The 23,030-nt window shown below is 35.0% G+C and overlaps 1 protein-coding gene and 1 long non-coding RNA gene across 3 annotated transcripts in view; one reads left to right on the plus strand and one right to left on the minus strand.

Moving 5' to 3' along the window:
- LOC132000020 (uncharacterized) overlaps window positions 1-20,876 on the plus strand; it is a 57,605-nt gene extending 36,729 nt beyond the window's left edge. Inside the window, exons 2-4 of one of the 2 annotated variants that reach the window (XR_009399156.1) lie at window positions 14,066-14,148; window positions 18,587-18,690; window positions 19,847-20,876. This is a non-coding gene — a long non-coding RNA (uncharacterized LOC132000020). Of the gene's footprint in view, window positions 1-14,065; window positions 14,149-18,586; window positions 19,330-19,846 lie in introns of those variants that run through there. The other variant, XR_009399155.1, reaches the window with a different exon arrangement.
- Window positions 1,069-23,030, minus strand: part of SGPP1 (sphingosine-1-phosphate phosphatase 1) — a 35,007-nt gene continuing 13,045 nt past the window's right edge. The window contains exons 2-3 of the mRNA XM_059373352.1: window positions 12,301-12,390; window positions 1,069-3,519 (exon numbers count right to left, since the gene is read on the minus strand). Coding sequence (XP_059229335.1) covers window positions 2,968-3,519; window positions 12,301-12,390 — 642 coding nt within the window. The 3' untranslated portion in view covers window positions 1,069-2,967. The remainder of the gene's footprint in view (window positions 3,520-12,300; window positions 12,391-23,030) is intronic.

The following is a 23,030-nucleotide window of genomic DNA, read 5'->3' on the forward strand; positions in this document are numbered from 1 at the left end:
CCAGTCATGATCACAGGGTCCTCGGATCAAGCCCCGCATCGCATCGGGCTCTGCTCAGCAGGGAGCCTGCTTCTCTCTCTCTCTCTCTCTCTGCCTGCCTCTGCCTACTTGTGATTCTCAAATAAATAAAATCTTTAAATAAGTAAATAAATTATACCTGTATCACTTTGTTGTCTTTGAAATATTTAATAAGGATTACGTATAAAGAAAGCTAATAAATAAAAATAATTATATAAATCTACTGTAGTAGCATTGTTTTATATTAGATCTTAACATGAGTTTCTGGCAGACCTAGTTTTGCAATTCATATATCATGACATTTTATCTTTTTCTAATTAGGCTCTACCCCCAATGTGTTGCTTGAACTCACAACCCTGACAGTAGTGCTCTACCTACGGAGTCAGCCAAGTGCCCCATCAAAGCATTTAAAAATTACAGAATGAAATATCCTTATGTTTATACAGCTTAGAAAGAATACTTATTCCTAATATTATGTTTAATTCCTGAAACAATGAATTAGCAGTCAACTATATATAATACTATTGGCCACAGTGTGCTGAAACTTATTTATTTTATTTATAAGTTTGTTTTTTTAAAAAAGATTTCATTTATTTATTTGTTTTTAGAGAGCAAGTGAGCATGAGTGAGTGGAGGGAATGGGAGAGGGACAGAATCTCAAGCAGACTCCCCACTGAGCCCAGGGCCGAAGGCGGGTCTTGATCTCATGACCCTGAGATGATGACTTGAGCTGAAAGCAAGAATCAGATGCTTAACCATCTGAGCCATCCCAGGCACCCCTATTCATTAAGTTTCTTAAAGAAATATTATGAAACTTTTCACTAAGAGTACAGCATCAGAATGATCATAATTGGAGCCCAAAGTCAGTTGGAACCCTAAAGAACTTCAGTGTCTTCTATTACTGATATTCTATTACTGATATTCTATTACTCTGATTTTAAATAAAATGCTTCAGAGGAAAAGCCTGCTAAGCATGAAAATCCTAGGCATATATTATAAATCTCTATCAGATAATGCAGACACAAATGCATACAAGGCAAACAAAACACCTTCAATTCTGAATTTGGCTTTTATTTTAAAATACACTTAGCATGAACTATTATAGGACAGAAAGTAATAAACCACAAAGAAATGGAGTATTTTCAAATACCTTTTAAGCTAGATATAAAAATTAATAAGATAGCATAGACCCAAATTATGGGCAATAGTCCCCAAAATTCGATTCATTAAACACATTTTGAAAGAAAAGTTCTTTGCACATTTTCCAACGTACCGATATGTTCCTAAGTGCCTTGGTTTCCTACTAATAGGTAAAGGTCCCAAATGTAGTTGCTTTATTTAAAATTATCAGATTCCGTGTTGGTAAAAATTACCATGTCCCTAAATTCTCAATCAGAATTATAAAAATATGAGCTCAAATCGTTATGCTGTCCAAAATAGAAACATCTTAAGTGGTAATTCTGGATAATCAGACAGATATTGCACTAAAGTCAGTAATTCCATACCTGATGCTCATTTGTATGGAAAGTTAATTCTCTTCTTTATGAAAAACTTACTACAAATAAACTTAATGTTAACCTAACTACAATTACACTTCAAAATATAAAGGCACAGACAGAAGAATAAAGAATAGTTTAATACAATACCCAAATTTTCCACTGTGAAAATAATAAAAATTGAAAAAAAAAATAACAGGATCTGAAATACTGATACTTTTAGATTTTATAATTTACCTTAAGTAGCTAATAAATGGGTATTAAAAGTTAACACTGCTAAACCCAATCCTTTCTAAATAATTTAGAAAAACGGTTTGTTTACAAATGAAGCATGTGCATTGTCCCATCTATAAATTTCAATTACATTTCCATTCATTGGAAATATCTACCTGCAGTATAAACAATCAAGACAATGTACAAAAAATATATCTTGTTCCTGTAACTTACAATGCACAGAAAAATACCTACAAAAATGCAAATATTTATCCATTTAGCTTCCCAATAAATTAGTGAGAAAGTTTAGCCCATTCCACATTTCTTTCCAAGCAAAGGCTGAAGAATTGAGGGTGGCTTACTTCTAGCCCTGTTAGTTTGACATGTATTTTAAAAATATTTGCCTGATTATATGTAACTTAAGATAGAGTTAGCATCTTATTTTTATATCACAGTATACATGGCATTTCTTAATTCAGCAACAGAAAGGCACAATTAGCAAGCAATAAAATTCAGTACCTGAATTATTAAACTGATGTCCAGAACAACTGCAAATAAAGTACATTCAACACAGTGTACAGAACTTAAAAAAAAAAGGAATAAAAAACTAACTTTTCTGAAAATTTGGTCCATTAAAAATGCCTCCCATGTCCAACATCATGGGTAACATGAAAGGTGATGGCAGTGTAAAAAGAGGCAGTAAATCATTATGTGGTAGCATATGAATTCTGGCCTAGTAATTACGCAATTCAATTAGGAAATGGCTCCCATAGTAAATAAATGTTAAATATATCTGTTAATAACAACGTGCCTGTATTAAGTCAAGATATACAGGTACACTGTTTGCATATTATTATTGACTTTATAATACAGCCCCACAGTTTAAAATAACTTAGGTATATTATTTCATATATAACATATATTTGATACATAACTGTACATTATGTATCTTAATATATATTATATATAACTCCAATTCATAACAGCATAAAACTCTCCAAACATTACATGAACATTCTAAATGGCTACTTATCATTTTCTCCCTGTTAAATTAGCTCAGCTCATCTAAAACAATATCTGGATGTGCAATGATAAAATGCACTGACTCTTATGAATTTACTTAAATAATTATTTAAGTTAAATTCCTGCAAAAGCCTAACTCTGATTTGGCTTTTAACTAGAATATATTTTTAGATACAGGAAACTGATACCCTCCTTTCTTACAAACAGTATTTCTTCATCAAGAGATACCAATAAAGAAAAATATGTAAGGAACCAAAAATGTGATAGAGAAACCAACCATTCCATAGGTAATATACCGATAAGGAAGTTCAACTTCCATGTGTTGTCTTGCTTTTCGAACATCATCACATGGTATATTGAAGATTTTACAGGCTAAAGGAATGGTGATTTTTTTCATTATATCTCTGACTATTAATACAAATACCATCCCGATGAGGATCCGCAATATGGCTTTTCCACACAGAGTCACTGTAATGGGGGGCCTAGCTAATGGTAGAACATCCAGAGAAGGATCTAATATTAGACCTATGTTATAGGTAACATGAGATCCACATGCAATTCCAGCACCACTTCCTAGAATCTCAGCTGTGTCTCCTCGGGATGTACTCCAGGTGTCAAGAGTGAAAGAAAAGATCCCCAAGGCTAAGTGAAGCCCGATGATGATTAATGGAGCATATTTGTGAGTTTGATTGAAGTTGTCAATCAGGTCCACAAATGGATAGAAGATAGCTAAGATTAAAATGGTATATAGGAATCCAGCAATAATATCCTGGGAAAAGAGAAGAGTAGAGCTGTTTACATTTTAAATGTTAATAAATATAAATTTTTTAAATGTCACAATTTCAAAATAAACTTTACTAATTGACCATATAAATAATTAAAGTTTTTAGTGATAATAAAAACATTAATTTGACAATAGTAATAAAAGTATTGCTTTCATAATTCTACCTTTTTATAAATTATATATATATACACTATACAAAAATTTATATTTAAATCCCCAATAATAAACTATGCCTAAATCATGTAGTTTCTATTTCTAGGAAAAACAAGACTACACAGCTCCTTAAACAATAGAAGGACTAGGGTCACCAATCCCAACAGAGTGGAAAATTCACATAAATTCACATATTACCAGTATGAATCTTCGGGTATGCTGTCTCCCAATTCTATTAATCTGTATCCTCCACAAATGCATTTAGAAACCTGAGTTTTGGCTAAGTACCTGTTTTTAAAACCTAGTTTTTCTTCTTTCTGAGCTTTAGGGAAAAAATCTAGTTTTTCTTTCTGAGCTTTAGAAAAATGTTATGAAGTTTATAGTCTCCTTTGACTTCCTTTATACAGAAGTTAACATTAAACCTTCAAGCTTCATTCATTATATCAATTAGGTCATTCACTTTCACAACAGTGTAATACTTTGCTGTGTGATTATAAAGTTTATCCATTTTCCCACTGATGGTCATTTAAGTTGTTTATAGGTTTTGGATTAGTTTATTGGTTATGGCTGAGCTCCAGTGTTTTCTTAATTGGTATCTATTCTTAAACCAACCAGGGATACTATGAACAGTGCAACTATGTTTCTTTGTTTCGGTGTCCACTGGTATGGGTCTGTGAGAGTTTCCTAGGAACAGAATGGCAGAATCATAGGATATATGCATGTTCAATTTTATAAGACAGTAAAAAAATTTCCAAAATGTTTATGAAAGTTTACATTCCATCAATTGTTGGCATTTATTGATGTTTAACTTAGGTTTTCCTGATTATTAAGTATCTTTTCATAAGTTTACAGGTTATTCTCTGTGTAATATATATTTGTGTCTTTTTGCAGCTTTTTTTTTTTTAAGATTTTATTTATTTATTTATTTGACAGGCAGAGATCACAAGCAAGCAGAGAGAGAGAGAGGGAAGCAGGCTCCCTGCTGAGCAGAGAACCCGAAGCAGGACACTATCCCAGGACCCCAAGATCAAGACCTGAGCTGAAGGCAGTGGCTTAACCCACTGAGCCACCCAGGCGCCCTGTTCTTTTTTTTATTTTTTTTTAAGATTTTATTTATTTGACAGAAAGAGAAAGAGAACGCAAGGGAAAGCACAGGCAGGGAGAGTGGCAGGCAGAGGGAGAAGCAAGCTCCCTGCTGAGCAAGGAGCCCATTGTGGGACTTGATGCCAGGAACCTGGGATCATGACCTAAGGTGAAGGCAGGCAGATGCTTAACCAACTGAGCCACCTGGGTGCCCCTTTTTGCAGCTGTTCTTTTATATTTTCTTTTTTCTTGCTGATTTACATGATTTTTTCATATGGCCTTCATATAAATCAGTTATATAAAATCTTTAATCAATAATGTGTTCTATAAACATCTCTTTTGGATTTTGTGGACTGCCTTTTCATTTTCTTTATAGTATCTTTTGGTGCACAGAAGTTCTAAATTTTAATATCATATTTATCATTATTTCTTGTTTAAGAAAACCTTCCCTACCACAAGATCATAAAGGTATGTTATTCAAAAGTTTTGAAGTTATGAAGTTTGCCTTTTACACTTAAGACTTCAGTATACTTCCCCAAACTCCTGCCATTGTACTCACTGTGCAGCAGTTCTATAAAAACTCTACCAAGGATCAGCAAAGTCAATAGTACAATGCATTGTTCTAACAATATGAAATTCTACATCAGAATACAATGAAATGTAAGAATAGCTAAAGATAGAGACAATTACTAGAGTAAGAACTGCATATGCAGCTAAAAATTTTGAGGAAATTATCCTCTTTAACCACCACTTTCCTAGGAAGCTTAGCACATTGCAGACATGCAGATATTTATTGGATGAATGAATAAATGAATCCTTTACAGAATTTATCTGTTCTAACAAAATCTGCTAAATTACTGGAAAGTGAATATCTTTTTTTTTTTTTTTAAAGATTTATTTATTTATTTATTTGACAGAGAGAAATCACAAGTAGGCAGAGAGGCAGGCAGAGAGAGAGAGAGGAGGAAGCAGGCTCCCTGCTGAGCAGAGAGCCCGATGCGGGACTCGATCCCAGGACCCTGAGATCATGACCTGAGCCGAAGGCAGCGGCTTAACCACTGAGCCACCCAGGCGCCCCTGGAAAGTGAATATCTTTACTCTGTTTTTCAACAATTACATTACAACTATCTTTAGGAAAGCATTTAAAAAATTTATTTCCATATAGAACAACTTTTTGTGGCTATTTTCTGATTCTAAAATATGAAATGAGGTAATTTAAAAGTAATTGTGTTCTCTTCATAGAAGTGGCTGCTTTGATAGTAGGTCAAAGAAAGATATAATCACTTAGCAAAATGTTTATGAAAATATGAACTAAGGCAATAAATATCACTTGTATATTCAAACTCCTTAGGACACATAGGGCATTTCGTATCTGGCTTCTATCTAGCATAATGCTCTGGTGGAGCATGTGACTCTTTTCTCAGGGTTTTGAATTTGAGCCCCACACTGGGTACAGAGATTTACTTAAAAATAAAAAACCTTAAAAAATAACACTTCAGTGCCAGATCCCATAATGAATTTATAGACTCCATTTTCTGTCACCTCAGAATTACCTTCCCTTCTATATTTTAGGCAAACCAGTACATATCATTTGAGAGTCTGCTCAGGCACCTATCTCCTTCATAAATTTTCTCTTCCAACCCCCATGATAAGGAATTTCCTCCTCTTTACCTCCATGGCATCTCCAACAAACCTGCTACTACAGTTACCACATTTCTTTGCTTTCTATTTCTGCCAGAAAACCGAGAAGGTTCACTACTCCTGTGCCCTTTAAAAATCACTCAGGAACTTTACCAATATTGATGCCTGGGCCAATCCTTAGAAATTTTTTTTTTTTTTAAATGTCCTCGGACCAATTGCCAATGACTTTTTTTTTTTTTTTTAAGATTTTATTTATTTATTTGACAGAGATCACAAGTAGGCAGAGAGGCAGGCAGAGAGAGAGAGAGAGAGAGAGGAGAAAGCAGGCTCCCTGCTGAGCAGAGAGCCCGACTCGGGGCTCGATCCCAGAATCCCAAGATCATGATCTGAGCCTAATGCAGAGGCTTAACCCACTGAGCCACCCAGGTGCCCCATTCCTTAGAAATTTTGATTGAATTGAATTGGTAGGAGTAGGACACCAATTTTTCTTTTTTCTTTTTTTTTAAGCTCCCCAGTGATTCCATTTTGCAGCCTCAATTGAGAATCACTGCATTACATATTTATTTTACATACTACCTATTTAGTGATTTCTCAAAGGCAAAGACTTTATCTTATTTATACATAAATACCCAACTGCTGGCACACGGTAAGTAGGCAATAAATATTTGGTTAGTTAAACTGAGACAGTATTTCTTTAGATTCATCATACTGATTATATAATCTTGCTTGATAAGAACTCTGTAAGAGAAATAAGAAACTTTTCAACTTATTTCAAAAACTAGATGAAACTATTTTTTTTTAACTTAGGCTAAAGACATTTTCAGGGAATAGTATTTTCTGTACTGAAAATATTATTGTAATGCTTTACATTTAGTGCCATATTTGATCCTCACAAACACCCTGGTATGGCTCACCTCGAACATTGTGCTCTTTCGTCCCCTTTCAAGGAGTGTCCAAATTTGATAAAAATTTATGGTTACCTTGATTTCCAGTTTTTTAATAAAGAAAACTGGACTACTATCACAGAGCTATATATTTAATCTCATAGATTGAAGGTGCTCAATACATTTGTTTAAAAAATGAATATTCTCAGCGTTAGGAATTAAATACTGGAGTGAAAAACTAAATTTCAAACATTTTTTTTGAATATGAGGTCTTCCATGAAAATTGACTGAAACTACTAAAAATTACCTAAGAATTCTTATCAATTGAATTTTACTGCAGGTACTCAAAGATTCCAAAAGTGGCCTAAATTGTGACCATGCTTTTGGATATGCAGCTGTCCAATTATATGACTGTCAAACCTCTAGCCTTCATATTTTGAATTCCTAATTGACATATAATTACACTTTTATGAGATCATGTTCCTTTGGTTGCTATCTTACCCTTTCTTCCCTACATAAAGGCATAGGTCTTGCGAAATAACTACAGGATTTTGGCCAGCAGGATAAAAGCTGTTGCTTTATTTCTTATTAACTTTCATGACTGATTCAAAATTTTCAGAATATGCTAATGTGGAAGTGTTCTGAGCCTTGTAAATCTCACAAAGAATGTGTACCAAGTTAGAAGTTTTAAATAAATAACAATGAGTTTTTTACATAAAACCATACATAATACATTTACTATAAGGTTAATTGAAAGGAAGAAGGGTTAAGAGCTCTGAAGTCATCTATTTTTTTTAAATTATAGTTTCCATACCATACATATAAGTCCCTATTCATTCCTAGAAAATGTTTTTTACAGTACCTTAAAAAAATGAAAAAAAAATCAATTAAATGACTTTGAGCCCTTTTCCATTTGATCACTTTTTATATTATTATTACTTATTTAAGTTTTTATTTATTCATTTATTTAAGTAATCTCCACACCCAGTGTGGGGTTTAAGCTCACAACTCTAAGATCAAGAGTCACACACTCCTCTGACTGAACCAGCCAGGTACCCCTACATTTGATCACTTTAAGAATTCTTTAAAATAATTCATAAAATTTAATTCTAGAAATATATTTCAGTACAACACAAAATATCCAGTATTTATTATCCTCTACTGTTTTTGCAGAGCTCCAGGAATATTAAACTTAGATTGTTACAAGATTCTCTATACAAATCTACCTCCTTTTCAGATTGAATTATTAATTATTTATGATATTACCCTGCATAGTTAAGGACAAACTGAACTTCCAGGCAACAGAAAAAGAAGTAAGGAACAACTGAATTCAGGACATAAACATGATGCTATCAGTGTGGTATCAATTTCATGTATAACATTAAAATGTATAGTAGGTGGTTTTAAGCATTATAGACAAAGTGCTCAATAAAGAGAAAATGTTAAAGGTAACAAAAAGAACTTAGAGTAGCAAATAATTTTAGATACCATTAGTTATAGATAAGTTATCTATAATAATAGAGATCTATAATAATAATTTATAAAAATAGTTACCATTAATAATGCCCTCAAGTTAATAGATCACATTTGAATGGAATATTCAAGGTTATCAAATTTATAGTAAACAAAAAATATACTAAATTCAATAAAGATTAATTATATATTAAATCAACTTTTATCCTTTTCATTTCTCCTGATCAGGAAATAGACCTAGAGAGGCTGTTGATTTGCTGAGATTAGAATTCAGGACTCCTGTCATGTCCTAGTGGGTTTTTTCAATTATAACATATTTTAGGTGTCCTACTTCTAATTTCAAAATGCCAATGATGCCAGCAGTTTCAAACAACAAACAACAACAAACAAAAAAATGTATTGCATTTTATTTTATTATAAAGGCACTATTAAGGATAGATTTTGGAATGTTTTTCTTTAATAAAAATTCAAATTTAATGGAAACGCCTGGATGGCTCAGTCTTAAGCAGTTGCCTTTGGCTCAGGTCATGATCCCAGGGTCTGGGATGGAGGCCCTCAATTGGGCTCCCTGCTTGGCAAGGAGCCTGCTTCTCCCTCTCCCCCTCCCTGCTTGTTTTGCCTCTCTCACTGTATCTCTTTCTGTAAAATAAAATATTTTTTTAAAAATTCAAATTTAATATGTAATTATAGAAAAACTAGGAAATACAGATTAACAATAACAAGTACTTATTACCTAGGAATAGCCACTATTAAGACTCTCAAAGTTGAGTGTTCTAGATCTTTGTTTCTGGGTTTTGGGGGGTTTTTGTTTGGTTGGTTTGATGTTTATTTCTTGTCACAAAAGTGGGTTTGAGGGGTACACACTATTTTATAATCTGGTAGTATCTTTCTAAAAAGATTTCCACATATAGACATATAACCTTTCAGTACAATTTTGGGTTAGTGAATTGACAACACATTCATAATCTTACTAATGTAGAAACAAAATAGTAGTTTGACAAGTACTCATTCTAGTAACTTAAAATGGCCTGCCTTTTTATGAATTTAAATTTTGAAAGCTAGGTTTTAATAATAAAAAACAGACGTAGTAACTATATTTTTCATGGAATTAAGAAAATCAATTTATGAAAGTAGGTAGATGTTGAAAACAAACTAAGCTGTTAGTCTTTGTGTTGTAACAACAACAAAGCTTATGGCAAATACTGAATGAAGTGTTCATTATAAATTTATTTAGAACATGATTAGGACTCCCTTATGTTAATGAAGACATCGGCTTAGATAATATGGTTTCTAAGCACCTATTGGAAATTCATAGGCCACATACTGCCTATAGTTCCATACTAATTTCACAATAAATTGTAAAGATACAAATTATTACTAAGAAAATTGTTCAAAACACAGGTAATTAGCTGAAACATTAAAATATAGGAAAAAGCAAAAATTGTGGGAAACCATTAGATCCATTATGTAAAAAAAGTGGGGTTCATTATCGGTTTAATTTCATACATCAACTAGCAAATGATTAGAAGCAATGTACTTATTGATTAGGAAAAACTGTGGTCATAACACAGGGCATTATTTACATGTTTGCAACTTACCCGTGATTTTACTTTTAAAAGGAAAACAAAAATTTATAATACTACACGTAATAAAATTCAGTAGCTAGTCAGAATAAAACTGATGAAACATTCCACAGGACAAAAAGGTTTTTGAATAAAGGACTAGGGTTATCAGACGCATGATCTGAAAAATACAACATCAATATTGTTTTTACATCAGCTGATTCAAAAATAGGGGCACCTAGTATGTAAAAACTGAACTAAACTCAGCTTGAATATTTGACCCATCCACTAAACATCTGTTTTTTTAAGAACACGTCTTTTAGATTATGTATTCAATATAATCAGATGCTTACTACTCTTTTTATTATGATAATGAACCTATGGGTACTATTATCTAATATCTTTTCCTCAGAAATATCAGGGATCCATTTTTTATCATTCAAAGATGCAGAACCATTTGGTAGTTTTTTAGGAGTAATATTACTAACTTTTGGGATTAGAAGGGAATAACTAACAAGGCAAAGAGCTGGATAACGTTTTCTCTTGACAAATATTAGATCTGACCTGAAAATATGATACTTCTCTCATTATAAAATTAGTAGATATCAATCAGACAGAATTATGTGTAAATTCACAATTTGTAATTAATACCAATGATTATAAAATTATTGAACACAAATAATGTGCTTACTAATTTCCAACTTCTGGAAATTTACTAGTGAAGCAGCAGCTACTGAAGGTAAGCAATCTAAGTAAAAAATAGAAACCCAGTATTTCTACAGCTATGAAATAGTTAAGTAGATATTTATCAGTAGAAAATTCTAAAAGGATAAGAAGAATTTGTAACCAGTTATAATTTTTTTTATTCCATGAGTTAGTTCATATTTACTTTTTTTTCTGATCCTTTACCTACAAAATACATTATACATTCAGTGTACTAGGAGACACCAGACTTGGTGCAAGGGACAAAGAAAAAACATAGTTACTTTTCTTCTGATGCTTACTGTCTACTGACTTAAAAAAAAAAAAGCAACTGTAGTTTAGCATTAACTGCGATGCTAGATTTATGCTCAGGATGCTCTGGAGAAAGGTCACTTAACCAGTCTAGAGACAGGAAAGATGGGGAATGTTACAAGGCTTTTTTAAGAGATAAGAATGTTTTTGTCTTTGAGGAAAGGATAAGATAGTTAGCTAGACAAAAAAAGGTATTCCAAGCAGAAGTTACAGCATTCCTAAAGGTATGGAGATAAGGAATACAGTTTACCTTTGAGTAAACTTGAGTCATTCAGTATGGCCTCACTTTTGTGTTTTGGAAGTAAAGTACAACAGCAGACTAAACACTGTGGAGAGGTGTCAGACTGGAAGTAGGGCTACTAATGAAGCTATTACTGTAATCTTGTGAAGAGATGATACAAGCTAGAATTAAAGAAATGCCGATGGGACGGTGAGGAGAGGCTAAAGAGTACAGGGTCCCTGTGCCACTGCTCTTTAAACTGAACAGCATTCTCAAAATGAAATAACTAGTGCAAGCGCTAAAATACTCTTGGGGAAAAAAAGAAAACTAGAGTTTAATATGTAAATATAAGTGATTTTTTACTAATAATAATAAATAGAGCTCTCCCGGATTTCTGTATTGCTGGCTTTCACTCAGTGGTAGAAGAGGCATAGAAGAGAATGAGAAGGAAAATCAAACTGAGACTGGAAAGAGGGAGAAACCTTATCCTGAGCACAATATCTGGTTATTTGTGATTGCTGGGAACTGTTTCGATAAAATACATGATTACTAAGTTAAATGTTCATAAAACATCATGTTTATATATTTATACATTATATATCTTTTAGCAAAATAAGATTTATAATAATATTTTCTCAAGTTTCCTATAAGCTTGAAAATGATTATAAAAACTATAAAACTGCCTGTCAATTTCAGAAAAAAACATAAAGCACAATGAACACAAAGTTTTCCTTACCAGAATGGAGTGCATTCCCATGTAAATTCTACTTAGGCAAACTAGAGAACACCAGCAGGGGATAAGAATCAGTCCATATATAAGAGGATACTGAAGGGGAAAAAAAGTAAAATCAGTTAAATAGGTTAAATTTAAACAAGGAAATAAATCACAATACCACAAAACTCCACAAAAACAAGAACTGTGTTTTTACTTTCCATTGTATTCCTTGTACCTAACCCCAAGCATGGCACATAGCAGACATTTAAGAAAAACTTTTGCAGGGGTGCCTGGGTGACTCAGTTGGTTAAATGTCTGACTTTTAATTTTGGCTCAAGCCATGATCTCAGGGTTGTGACACTGAGCCTGCTTAAGATTCTCTTTGCCTCTCCCTCTGCCCCTCCTCCTCCCCCGCCCCTCAGCCCTTGGCTCATTGTGGAGCACGTGCTCTCTTATCAGGGGGGAGAAAATACTTTTGCATGACTGAACAAGTGAATGAAATCTGGGGTTTCTACACTCCTCATTGTGAGAACTGGCTCGTTTTTGTTTCTATAGTAAAGACTTGATCACTGGCATGCTGCAGAAGAAAAACAAGTAGGAGACATTTTTCATGTAGCTCCAAAATGAAATACCTCTGGGATAGTGCTTGAATCTGATCCATGTAAGCATCCTTGCTTCCCTGGGGAGGAAGACTGAGCATTATCTCCCTCTCAGTTCCATCACTGACTGCTATTTGTAGTTTCTCTTGGTACTTCCCTATCTTGTATTCAGTATTCAACACCCTGTAACTGGTTTTCCACTTCTGCCCCTCCAGTAAAATTTCAAATGGTAACCTTTTTGAGAAAAATTGTGGGGGGAGGGGAGGACTGGAATCAGAAAGTCATAAAAATAGAAAAAAAACAAAGTGTAGATAACTCTTGGTATCAGGCACTAGTGTTAAGACTTGACTTTGAATCTTCTTGTATTCGAGGGAAAGAGGAAATGATGGATAGACACAGTGGCAAGTTTGTAAAGGAATAAGGAAGGGGACACAATTGATGCTTTATAACTTCAAATCTCTCCATGAAACTGAAGCCAAGGTGGTTCAATTTAATCAGAATCAACGTGGTTCAATAAGAAGTGAAGTTGAAAGAAGCGAGTTAGTAGGGCTTCAAGAAGCGTGGTAAAGATTTTACTACATAGTTGTTTTGATTTGACTTACCTACTGTATTTGACATGGCCACCACTTTCTTGAAAGTCTAAATACCCTGATTTCTCTAGTACCACATTCCGTTTTCCTCTTTCACCATGTATTTTTTTTCTGTGTTTCCCACACAAGGGCCTATCTTCTTCTTGTTCCTTAAACACTGCATAAGTAAATAAGGATTCTGCCCTTAGCAGTTCTTGGTAGTCTCAGCTATTATTTTTTAACTACTTCACATGCCAAAGACCTACCTAGCATTTCCTTGCGTTAAGAACCATATGGCCATTGCCTGCACCTGCACCTTCTACCACACATCTCTCTCTCTCTGGAGTTAATTAAAAACCCACTACACTTCAAACCAATGTCATCATCCTATCACCCAAACTTGTTCCTCCTCTCATATTACCTATTTCATTTAGAAACCTCATAACCCATATAATAATCTGAGAAACATGAATTATCCTTGATTCCTTCCTTATCCCTCATATTCAACCAATAATCACATCTTGCTGATTCTACCTTCTAAATACTTCTTGATTCTATCAACTCTTTTCCACTCTTCTTAAAATGTCCTTACTCAGATCCTCATCATTTCTTTTCCAGGCTCTACCTGTTTCTCCAGTGTTCTTCCACATGCATGAGAAACTTGGTTAAGGGGGCAGACAGACATGTAACTATATAGTGAGGTAAGTGCTATGAGAATACCCTAAAAATTCCAAGGGATTCTAAGGGATGGGCACCTAACTTAAAGACGTTAACAAAGTCACCCAGATTAAATAATATCCAAGTTATCCTGGGAGATGAGTAGGATTTAATCTTTAAAAAAAAGGAGTACAGGGCAAAAAAGATAAAAGGCATTATAAACAGCAGGAACCCCACGAACAAAGGCTCACCAGCAAGAAACTGTAAGCAGTATGGTTTTCTAGGAGAATCAACTTACCCTGTAGCTGGCGGAAGGCACTAAATAAGTAAAATATGCAAGTTATACGATATTTAAAGATATATAGATTATATAAGATGTGTTAAATACTATGTGTTCAAGTGTGTTAAGTGCTATGGAAAAATAAGAGAACAGGTGTCGAAACAGTAATGTTCATCAAATACTCCTTATGCTCCTCCACATTTTTAGGTTCACTTGCACTTAGATTGGGACTATGTGACTAGTTTAGCCAATGAGCTGGGTAAAAGTGACTTATGCCACTTTTAATCATTCTATGAGCTCTCTTCCTTATAGATGTAACCTGGAAGCCACATGCTGACATGTATACAGGACAGGCAAACTTCCATCAGTCTGGGTCTCTGAAGTCCAGTTGGTTTCACTGGTGAATTTTACCAACATTTTTTTTTTAAGTTTTTAAAAAATATTTTACTTATTTATTTGACAGAGAAGGATCACAAGTAGGCAGAGAGAATGAGGGAAGCAGGTTCCCTGCTGAGCAGAGAGCCCAATGTGGGGCTCAATCCCGGGACCCTGAGATCATGACCTGAGCTGAGGGCAGAGGCTTAACCCACTGAGCCACCCAGGCACCCTTTACCAAACATTTTTAAAAGATTTAATATCCACCTTTCTCAAGCTCTTACAAAAAAACAAAACAACAATAACAAAAAAACCCAGAAGTGAACACTTCCTAACTCTGTGAAGCCACTATTACCCTGATACCAAAACCAGAGAGACATCACAAAAAAACTACAGATCAATATCCCCTGTTTAAGTACAGGTGCAAAAACCTCCTACAAAATATTAGCAAGCCAAATCCAAGAATTTGTTAAAAGTATTATACACCATGATGTATGATACGGGATTTATCCCAGAAACGCAAGAGTGGTTCAACAAAGAAAAATTAATGTAATATATCACATTAACAGAATTAAGAAAAAAATACCCATGATCATCCTTCATAATAAAAGCACTAAAAAATTAGGAAAGAAGGGAATTTCTTCAGCATGATAAAGGGCATTTATGAACTACCTACAGATAACATACTTAATGATGACAGACTGAAGTTTTCTCCCCAAGATGAGAAAGACAAGATGTCTACCTCTCACAGCTGCTATCTAACACTGTGTGTAAGTTCTAGCCAGAACAATTAGGCAAGAAAAAGAAAAGACATCCAAATTGGAAAGGACAAAGTAAAACTACCTCTACTCACAGATAACATGATTGTAAGAAGAAAGAAAAAAAAAGAAAAGAAAAAGAAAAAGAAAATCCCATAAGAATCCACAAAAAACGACTAGAGTTAATAAATGAATTCAGCAAAGTTGCAGGGTACAAGATCAAAACACACAAATCAGTTCTGTTTCTATACACCAGCACTTAACAATCTAAAAAGGAATTTAAGAAAATTCAATTTACGATAGCACCCAAAAGGATAAAATAACCTAGGAATAAATTTAACCAAGTAAGTAAAAGACTGGTACACTGAAAGCTACAAAACATTAATGGAAGAAGTAACAGACCTTGTCTTTGACATAGCATATATTTATACATTAGGATATAATAGATATTATGTATATTCTCTATATGTATGTATGTGTGTATGTATATATATGTACATATCTAAAAAGTCATAGTATTTATTTTAATTATTGTCTCTTTCCTCAAGAATTTAAGTTCGGGGGCACCTGGGTGGCTCAGTGGGTTAAAGGCAGAATTTGGATCAGGTCATGGTCTCAGGGTTCTGGGATTGAGCCCCACATCGGGCTCTCTGCTTAGCAGGGAGCATGCTTCCCTCTCTCTGTCTCTGCCTGCCTCTCTGCCTGCTTGTGATCTCTCTCTGTCAAATAAATAAATAAAATATAAAAAAAAAAAGAATTTAAGTTCCATGGGGGGCAGGAACTTGAATCTGTTTTGTTCAATACCGTATTATCAGTGACTACAAGTGTCTACATATAGTAGTCAGTCAATAAATACTTGATAAATAAAGTAAACATAAGCCTTCAGCCACAGGAGAGTATCAGTCTTACCTTATCACATTCATGATAACCTTAGGTCACAGGTCCATCAGTTCCTGGCCTCAAACCTGGGCTGCCTTAACCTTTAGTTCTAAGAGCATCTCCGGAATCCATCACAATAAATTGGAATCTGAAAATCCTTTTGAGTAAGCTTAGGGAATTTCCAATGCTTGTTTTAGAATAATCACTGTTAGGTAAGGATTCTGTAACTTAAGCTCTTAAAACTAATATACACTTTCTAAAACAAAGTAACCAAATTGTATAGAAATAAAAACAATTTCCTACAATAGCACATTATGAACTGTATTTTGTATACTAAAAGCAAAACAAAGCAAAAAACTTAATCACAACAGCATGTTTTCCTTCATAGTACTTGCCACACTGGCAGGCTAGTATAGTATATAATAATATATGGGTTCATAAAGGTAAAATAATAACAAAAACTGACCCATATGCAGTCATTTAATGTATACATTAAGACAAATATGTGAGCTAAAGCATTTTCAACTCAATCTGTCCTTTTCACCTATTCATATCTGGTGTCATCTTACTGTTTCTTTTGAATTCTGAAGTTACAAAGTATCAATTTAGCAACAGAACTCATCAAGTAAATATTATAATTTTAAGTATATTTTTTATTAAAAACCACAATAAGGAAAGTATTATTTAGGGCACCTGGGTGGCTCAGTCGATCTTCCCCTCAAGGTCACGATCCCAGGGTCCTAGGATCAAGTCCTGCATGGCGCTCAGCTGGAAGACTGCTTCTCTCTCTCCCACTACACCCCCACCCCGCTGTATTCCCTCTCTTGTGTCTCTGTCAAATAAATAAATAAAATCTTAAAAAAAAAAGAAAAAGGAAAGTACTGTTTATTACCATCCTATCCTATGTAGACTTAGGTTAACAAAATAGGATCTCTTTCCCAATTTCTGTTACAGGGAAGGGATTTGTGAAAAGGAAAGAAAAGGACTACATGTTTTAGCTTGTATCATTTTACAGCTGCAGGCAGGCAGACCACAGCTTTCCAGACAGTTAGGATGAACAAGAAATTCCTGATTCTCTCTGTGGAAACCAGAGTAGAAACAAGAGAAACTTAGTAAATTCAATCCTTCAGGCAGTTACCCATTCATTCATTCATTCATTCATTCATTCATTCCAATTCTAATGTATCAAAGAAATTTTTATATAATCATCTGTTGGATAATCTAGCCCTATCTGCTACAAAGCCCCAGAGAATTTTTCCAGTGTCTAATACGGATCCCATGGGGATCTGTTTCTTTAAAAAAATCCCTATTCAAATATCCAGGGTTGGGAGCAAATTTAGCCTGGGGTATGAATAGCTCTTACAGAGCCACTTCAGCACTTGGGAGGTAAGTGGAAGAGGAGCAACTAAGTACAGTAATTTTAAAAATGGGAAGAGCACTGCAACAGAAAACTCAAATTGTCTTCTCCACACTGGCAAATTTAGCAATTCTGTAAGAGCCCTAGTTTCTATTTTTATATAAGTCCTCTTCCTCTTTTCCTCTGCAATAACAATCTAACCAACCTTTTTCTCACTTCTGATGCACACATATTTGCAACTGTTCTGTCCTCCCCTTGACTGTCACACTCTACTAATTCCTAACCATCCCAGTCCTTTACTTGACAAATAAACTGGCTGGATTTTTTAAAGCCACAGTTCATTTCTAGGAAGATGTTACAAGAAGTAAATGTGGATTTGTTCTTTATTGAAGGGTTAACAGATTAAATAATTTTACTTAACACAACTTACTGTGTACCAGGCACTGTTTTAAGACCTTTAGAAATTAAAAAAAAAAAAAAAAAAAAAGACCTTTAGAAATATTAGCTCATTTAATCATAGAACAACCCTGTGGGGTAGATATTCTAATTCAGATGAAACTGAGTCAAAGAGAGGTCAAGAATTAAACAGGCGTTAAGTAATGGAGCTGAGATTCAAACACTGAAAGTCTAATTCCCAAATCTAAGCTCTTAACCACTATACTAAGCTGTCATTGATTAATAGCATGTTGTTTAATTCCTTGTATCACTGTATCAAGCAGATTATCTCTCAGATCTTTTTTATTTAGGTTTTTCTTAAAATAGAGCTAGGTACAAACTTAATTAGAGGTAGAAGGGATCTTAAAGATATTAATTCCACTCTCCTTTCTTTACAGATGAAGAAACGACCCAGGGACACTTATTCTTCCAGTGGCCTATCCTGATACCTTTTCCAATTTACCATGCTTGTTACTTTACACTTTTATCACTATACAAATAGGTAATAATTTTAAGTTTGGTAGGAGTTTTTAGTTTTTATTTATTTTTTTCTTAAGAGAATGTTGAGCTTTACTTGCTGAATTTATGTTATGTCCTCTAATAAGAAAGTTTTACTTAAATCTTTAGGTCTTATCAAAAAAGCTTAAAGAAAAATTTATAAGTCCTTCACATTATTTTCAAATTAGAAAACATTTAGCAAACGGAGAACAGATCATATGACCTCCTAGATGCTTTTAATTTGACACCACGATCTAATCTTTTCATTGCACAGGCTATTAGGGGAACACTTATCTAAACTCTCCCTTCTGTTATTCTACTAAACGGTTTTATTCCTACTGATATGCTTTCCTTAACTCTTTACCACACATAATCAGAATTAGTTTTTATATTGTGTCATTTGTCATTCGCATTCATTGAGGTTAGTAAAAGTCCATAAAATGACCTGCAATTAAAGCAATGACAAAAACTGTCTTCAATAGAATTTGGAATTTTCATAGTAATTTAAATATGGGACAAAGGCACCAGAAAAAAAACTATATTTTGAACTCAAGAAATGGATAGTGTATATGTAAACAACAGATGACAAGGATACCACGTTAATGATATATCTGCCTTGTTTTCATACCCTGCTACTCAAATAAAAATTGATGCAAACTTCTGAAAAGCATTTTGTCCATACATAAAAAAGCTCTAAGTGTTCATATACATTGACACAGTGATCTCTCTCCTAAAAAGGCTTAGAAATGTGGACCAAGGATTCATATATAAAAATGTTTATCATGCAATTATATATACCATACAATGATGAACAAATCAGTATTTATTGATTATAATGTAGTAGTTTAAAATAAAAATGTAGATAATAGGAATTGAATTATGTAGAGAAAATAAAGTATTATAAGGATACAGAATATCTCACTGAGCCCTAAGGCAAAAGGAAGCTAAGGCTTAAAGAAACTGGAGCTATCAACTAGACAGTCACAGGATCCTCTCTTCTTCCATATCCACTTCATCTTTTTCTGTGTGGCAGCTTTTCCGCTCTTTAGTCCAGATGGTAGATGAAGGTTTTTTAAATTCTTCAGTGGAGAAACCTGCCCAAACTCAGTACCTGTTCTCAATTTCTTTTCTTTTCTTTTTCTTTTCTTTTTTTTTTTAAGATTTTATTTGTCAAAGAGAGATCCCTCTCTTTGACAAGCAGTGGGAGCGACAGGGAGAGAGAGAGAAGCAGACTCCTTGCCAAGCAGGGAGCCGGATGCAGAACTCCATTCCAGGACCTCCGGATCATGACCTGAGCTGAAGGCAGCCCAGACAGCTTAACCGGCAGAGCTACGCAGGTGTCCCCTGTTCTCAATTTCTGATGGACAAGACTGCATGGACAAAGTATTTGCCCTAAAGTTGAGGGACTCTTAGGGGGTTGTTGATGAAGTTTTAGAATATAGGTGAGGTTCAGTGGGATGGAGGTCCAGAGCCGATGACCAAGAAAGAATTCTTGAGACATCTTTGATGCAAAATGGTTTTTTTTTAAGCACGGGGACAGTACCTGTGGGCAGAAAGAGCTGCATCTGTGGGGTTGTGAGGGGTGGTAGGTTATGTAGGATGGGGTTGGGTAGGTAAGGAAAAGGGAGGTTTCACTAGAACTTTCATATGCTAAAGAGGACCTACAAGATATGGGAGGCATTGTCAAGGTCATTTTTCCCTCTAGCAAGGTATTAACATTGTTAAAGATAGGTGGGAGATTTAAAAAAAAAAAAAAGATAGGTGGGAGATTCCTAAAGAATGTCACATATGTCCCACCCAGAAGTGGGGGTAGAGGAAGGTTGCAGGGTGTCAGCTTTTGCTTTGTCCTCAGCCAGCCTTCTGTTCCCTCATCATTGTAAGCTAGGCTGACTTGCCAAAGGTGACTACTTCTTCAGGTGTGGGACAATGGGCTAATTTCATAATCTCTTTATATCAGTTTCCTCATCTATAAATGGAGATAACAGTATCTATAGTAAGTACAGTCCTATAATATAAAAACTATTTTGCAAGAATATGAAAGTGTTTCTTTCATTAAGAATATTTTCTAGAGGGGTGCCTGGGTAGTTCAGTTGGTTAGGTGTCCAACTCTTGACTTTGGTTTAGGTCATACTTTTGGGGTCGTGGGATCAAGCTCCGCATGGGGCTCCCCACTCTGCAGGGAATCTCCTTCTCTCCATCTCCCCACTCTCCCTTTGCCCCCCCCCCACCTTGGAACCCCCCCCCCCTCCCCCCCAAAACCATTCAACAAACTTTAACAAAAAAAAAGTTTTCTGGGAATTTTTACTGATAGAGAAAAAAGATTAGAGTTCTCTAGAGAAATAAATCCGGTAAGATACACACACACACACACACACACACATATAAATGGAGAGGGAAGTCACTGCAAGGAATTGGCTTTATTACTGGATTTATTTTAAGGATCATGGAGCCTACAAATACAAAATCTGCAGGGTATGCCAGTGGACTGGAGATCCAGGAAAAAGTTGATGTCACTCAAGTCCAAAGATAGTAGGTGAACAGAATCCCCTCTTCCTGGGGGGAAACAGTCTTTTTTTCTCTTAAGGCTTTCAATTAATTAGATAAAGCCCCACCAATATTATGCAAGATAATCTCCTCAAAATCTACTGACTGAAATGTTAATAACCACCTTAAAAATATCGTTTTTTCAAAGATTTTTAAATTTGTCAGAGTGTACACATAAGCAGGGGGAGTGGCAGGTAGAGGGAGAAGCAAGGTACCCAGTGAGCAAGGAGCCTGATGTGGGACTCAATCCCAGGACCCTGGGATCATGACTGAGCTGAAGGCAGATGCTTAATTAACCGACTAAGCCCACCCAGGCATCCCTAAAAAATATCTTCACAGAAACATCTATAATAGTGTTTGCCCCCAAAATCTGGGTATTGTGGCCTAGATAAGTGTCCTATAAAATTAAGTATCACACATTATATTAAATGAAAATATGTTGAAATTATTTTCAAACTGTCAGAAAATACCAAAAAAGTTAACATTAGGTTTTTTTCTATTTTTATTTTACAAGTCTTCTATAAAGCTCAGTACTTAGCTTGTCTGTCCTTTTAGCAACATTTAACCATATTAATTAGGGGTGCCTGGGTGATTCAGCCAGGTAAGCAGCTGACTTTGGCTCAAGTCATGATCTCAGGGTCTTGAGATCAAGCCCCGAGTCCTGCTACCCCCTCAGTAGGGAGTCTGCTTGTCCCTCTTCCTCTGCCCCTAACCCCCGTTCATGTTCTCTCAACTAAATATAACCTTCAAAACAAACAAAAAATATTAATTATTAGCCTTTTGTAGAAACACTCTTCTACTTGTAGCTTCCCTTTATAGTATATTCTTTTTATGATACTGTCCAATTTATACTCCTTCTGCATATATCCCTGCTTAAGCCCCCCTGCAGTGTGGCCCTGGAGACATGCTAATACTGTGTTGATCCAACTTTTTTTACTACAACATTGGATCAGGTATGGACACTTGGTCCTGAAGGAGCAAATCCATTGGCTGGAATGAGCTGATTAGATTGTTTTTTCTAATTATAATTGAATTTAAGTCAGTCATGACTCTCTGTTGTATGCTTGAAATTGAAATAATGTAGAAGCAGGGTAAGGCTGACATGCATGCCAAAGCAGAGAGAGAAGGAAACAAATGAGAGGCCATGTAACCCTAAGAAACAGATGGATGGCACTGCCTGATAGCATTCCAGGGGCCTGGCTCCATTCCCTCAGGAAGCCTGACAGCACTTTCTTGATTTTGACTTCCATAAGAAGATATTCCTTCTAGTCCTCAAATAAATTTTCTTTTTTTTTATTTAAGCTGGTAGAAAGAACCCCCTGCCGCACACACAGCCTTAGTTAGATAATCCCTAAGATCTCTTCTTACCTCTCAAACTGCTACTTGTCAGATTCTGTTTCAGTTTCTTTTTACCCTATCCATTCCTTAAATATTAATGTATTTTAAGGTTTTTTCCTTAGACCCTCTGTTCTTCTCACTGTATGTACTCTCCAAGGGCAGTACCACCCACTCTTATCATTCATTCTGCACATAGATGCTGATGATACAAACCTGTCTAGGTCTCTTTGCTTTGCTTTGCTTTTTAATTTAAAGTCAGTTAGGGGTGACTGGGTGGCCATGTTAAGTGTCTGCCTTTAGCTGATGAGGTCATGATCCCAGGATCCTGGGACTGAGCCCCACATTGGGCTCCCCATTCAGTGGGAAGCCTGTTTCTCCCTCTCCCACTCCCCCTGCTTGTGTTCCCTCTCTAGCTGTGTCTATCAAATAAATAAAATCTTTTAGGAAAAAAAAACCCAACAT

Source organism: Mustela nigripes, chromosome 13 (assembly GCF_022355385.1).
Source record: "Mustela nigripes isolate SB6536 chromosome 13, MUSNIG.SB6536, whole genome shotgun sequence".
NCBI classification, from domain to species: domain Eukaryota; kingdom Metazoa; phylum Chordata; class Mammalia; order Carnivora; family Mustelidae; genus Mustela; species Mustela nigripes.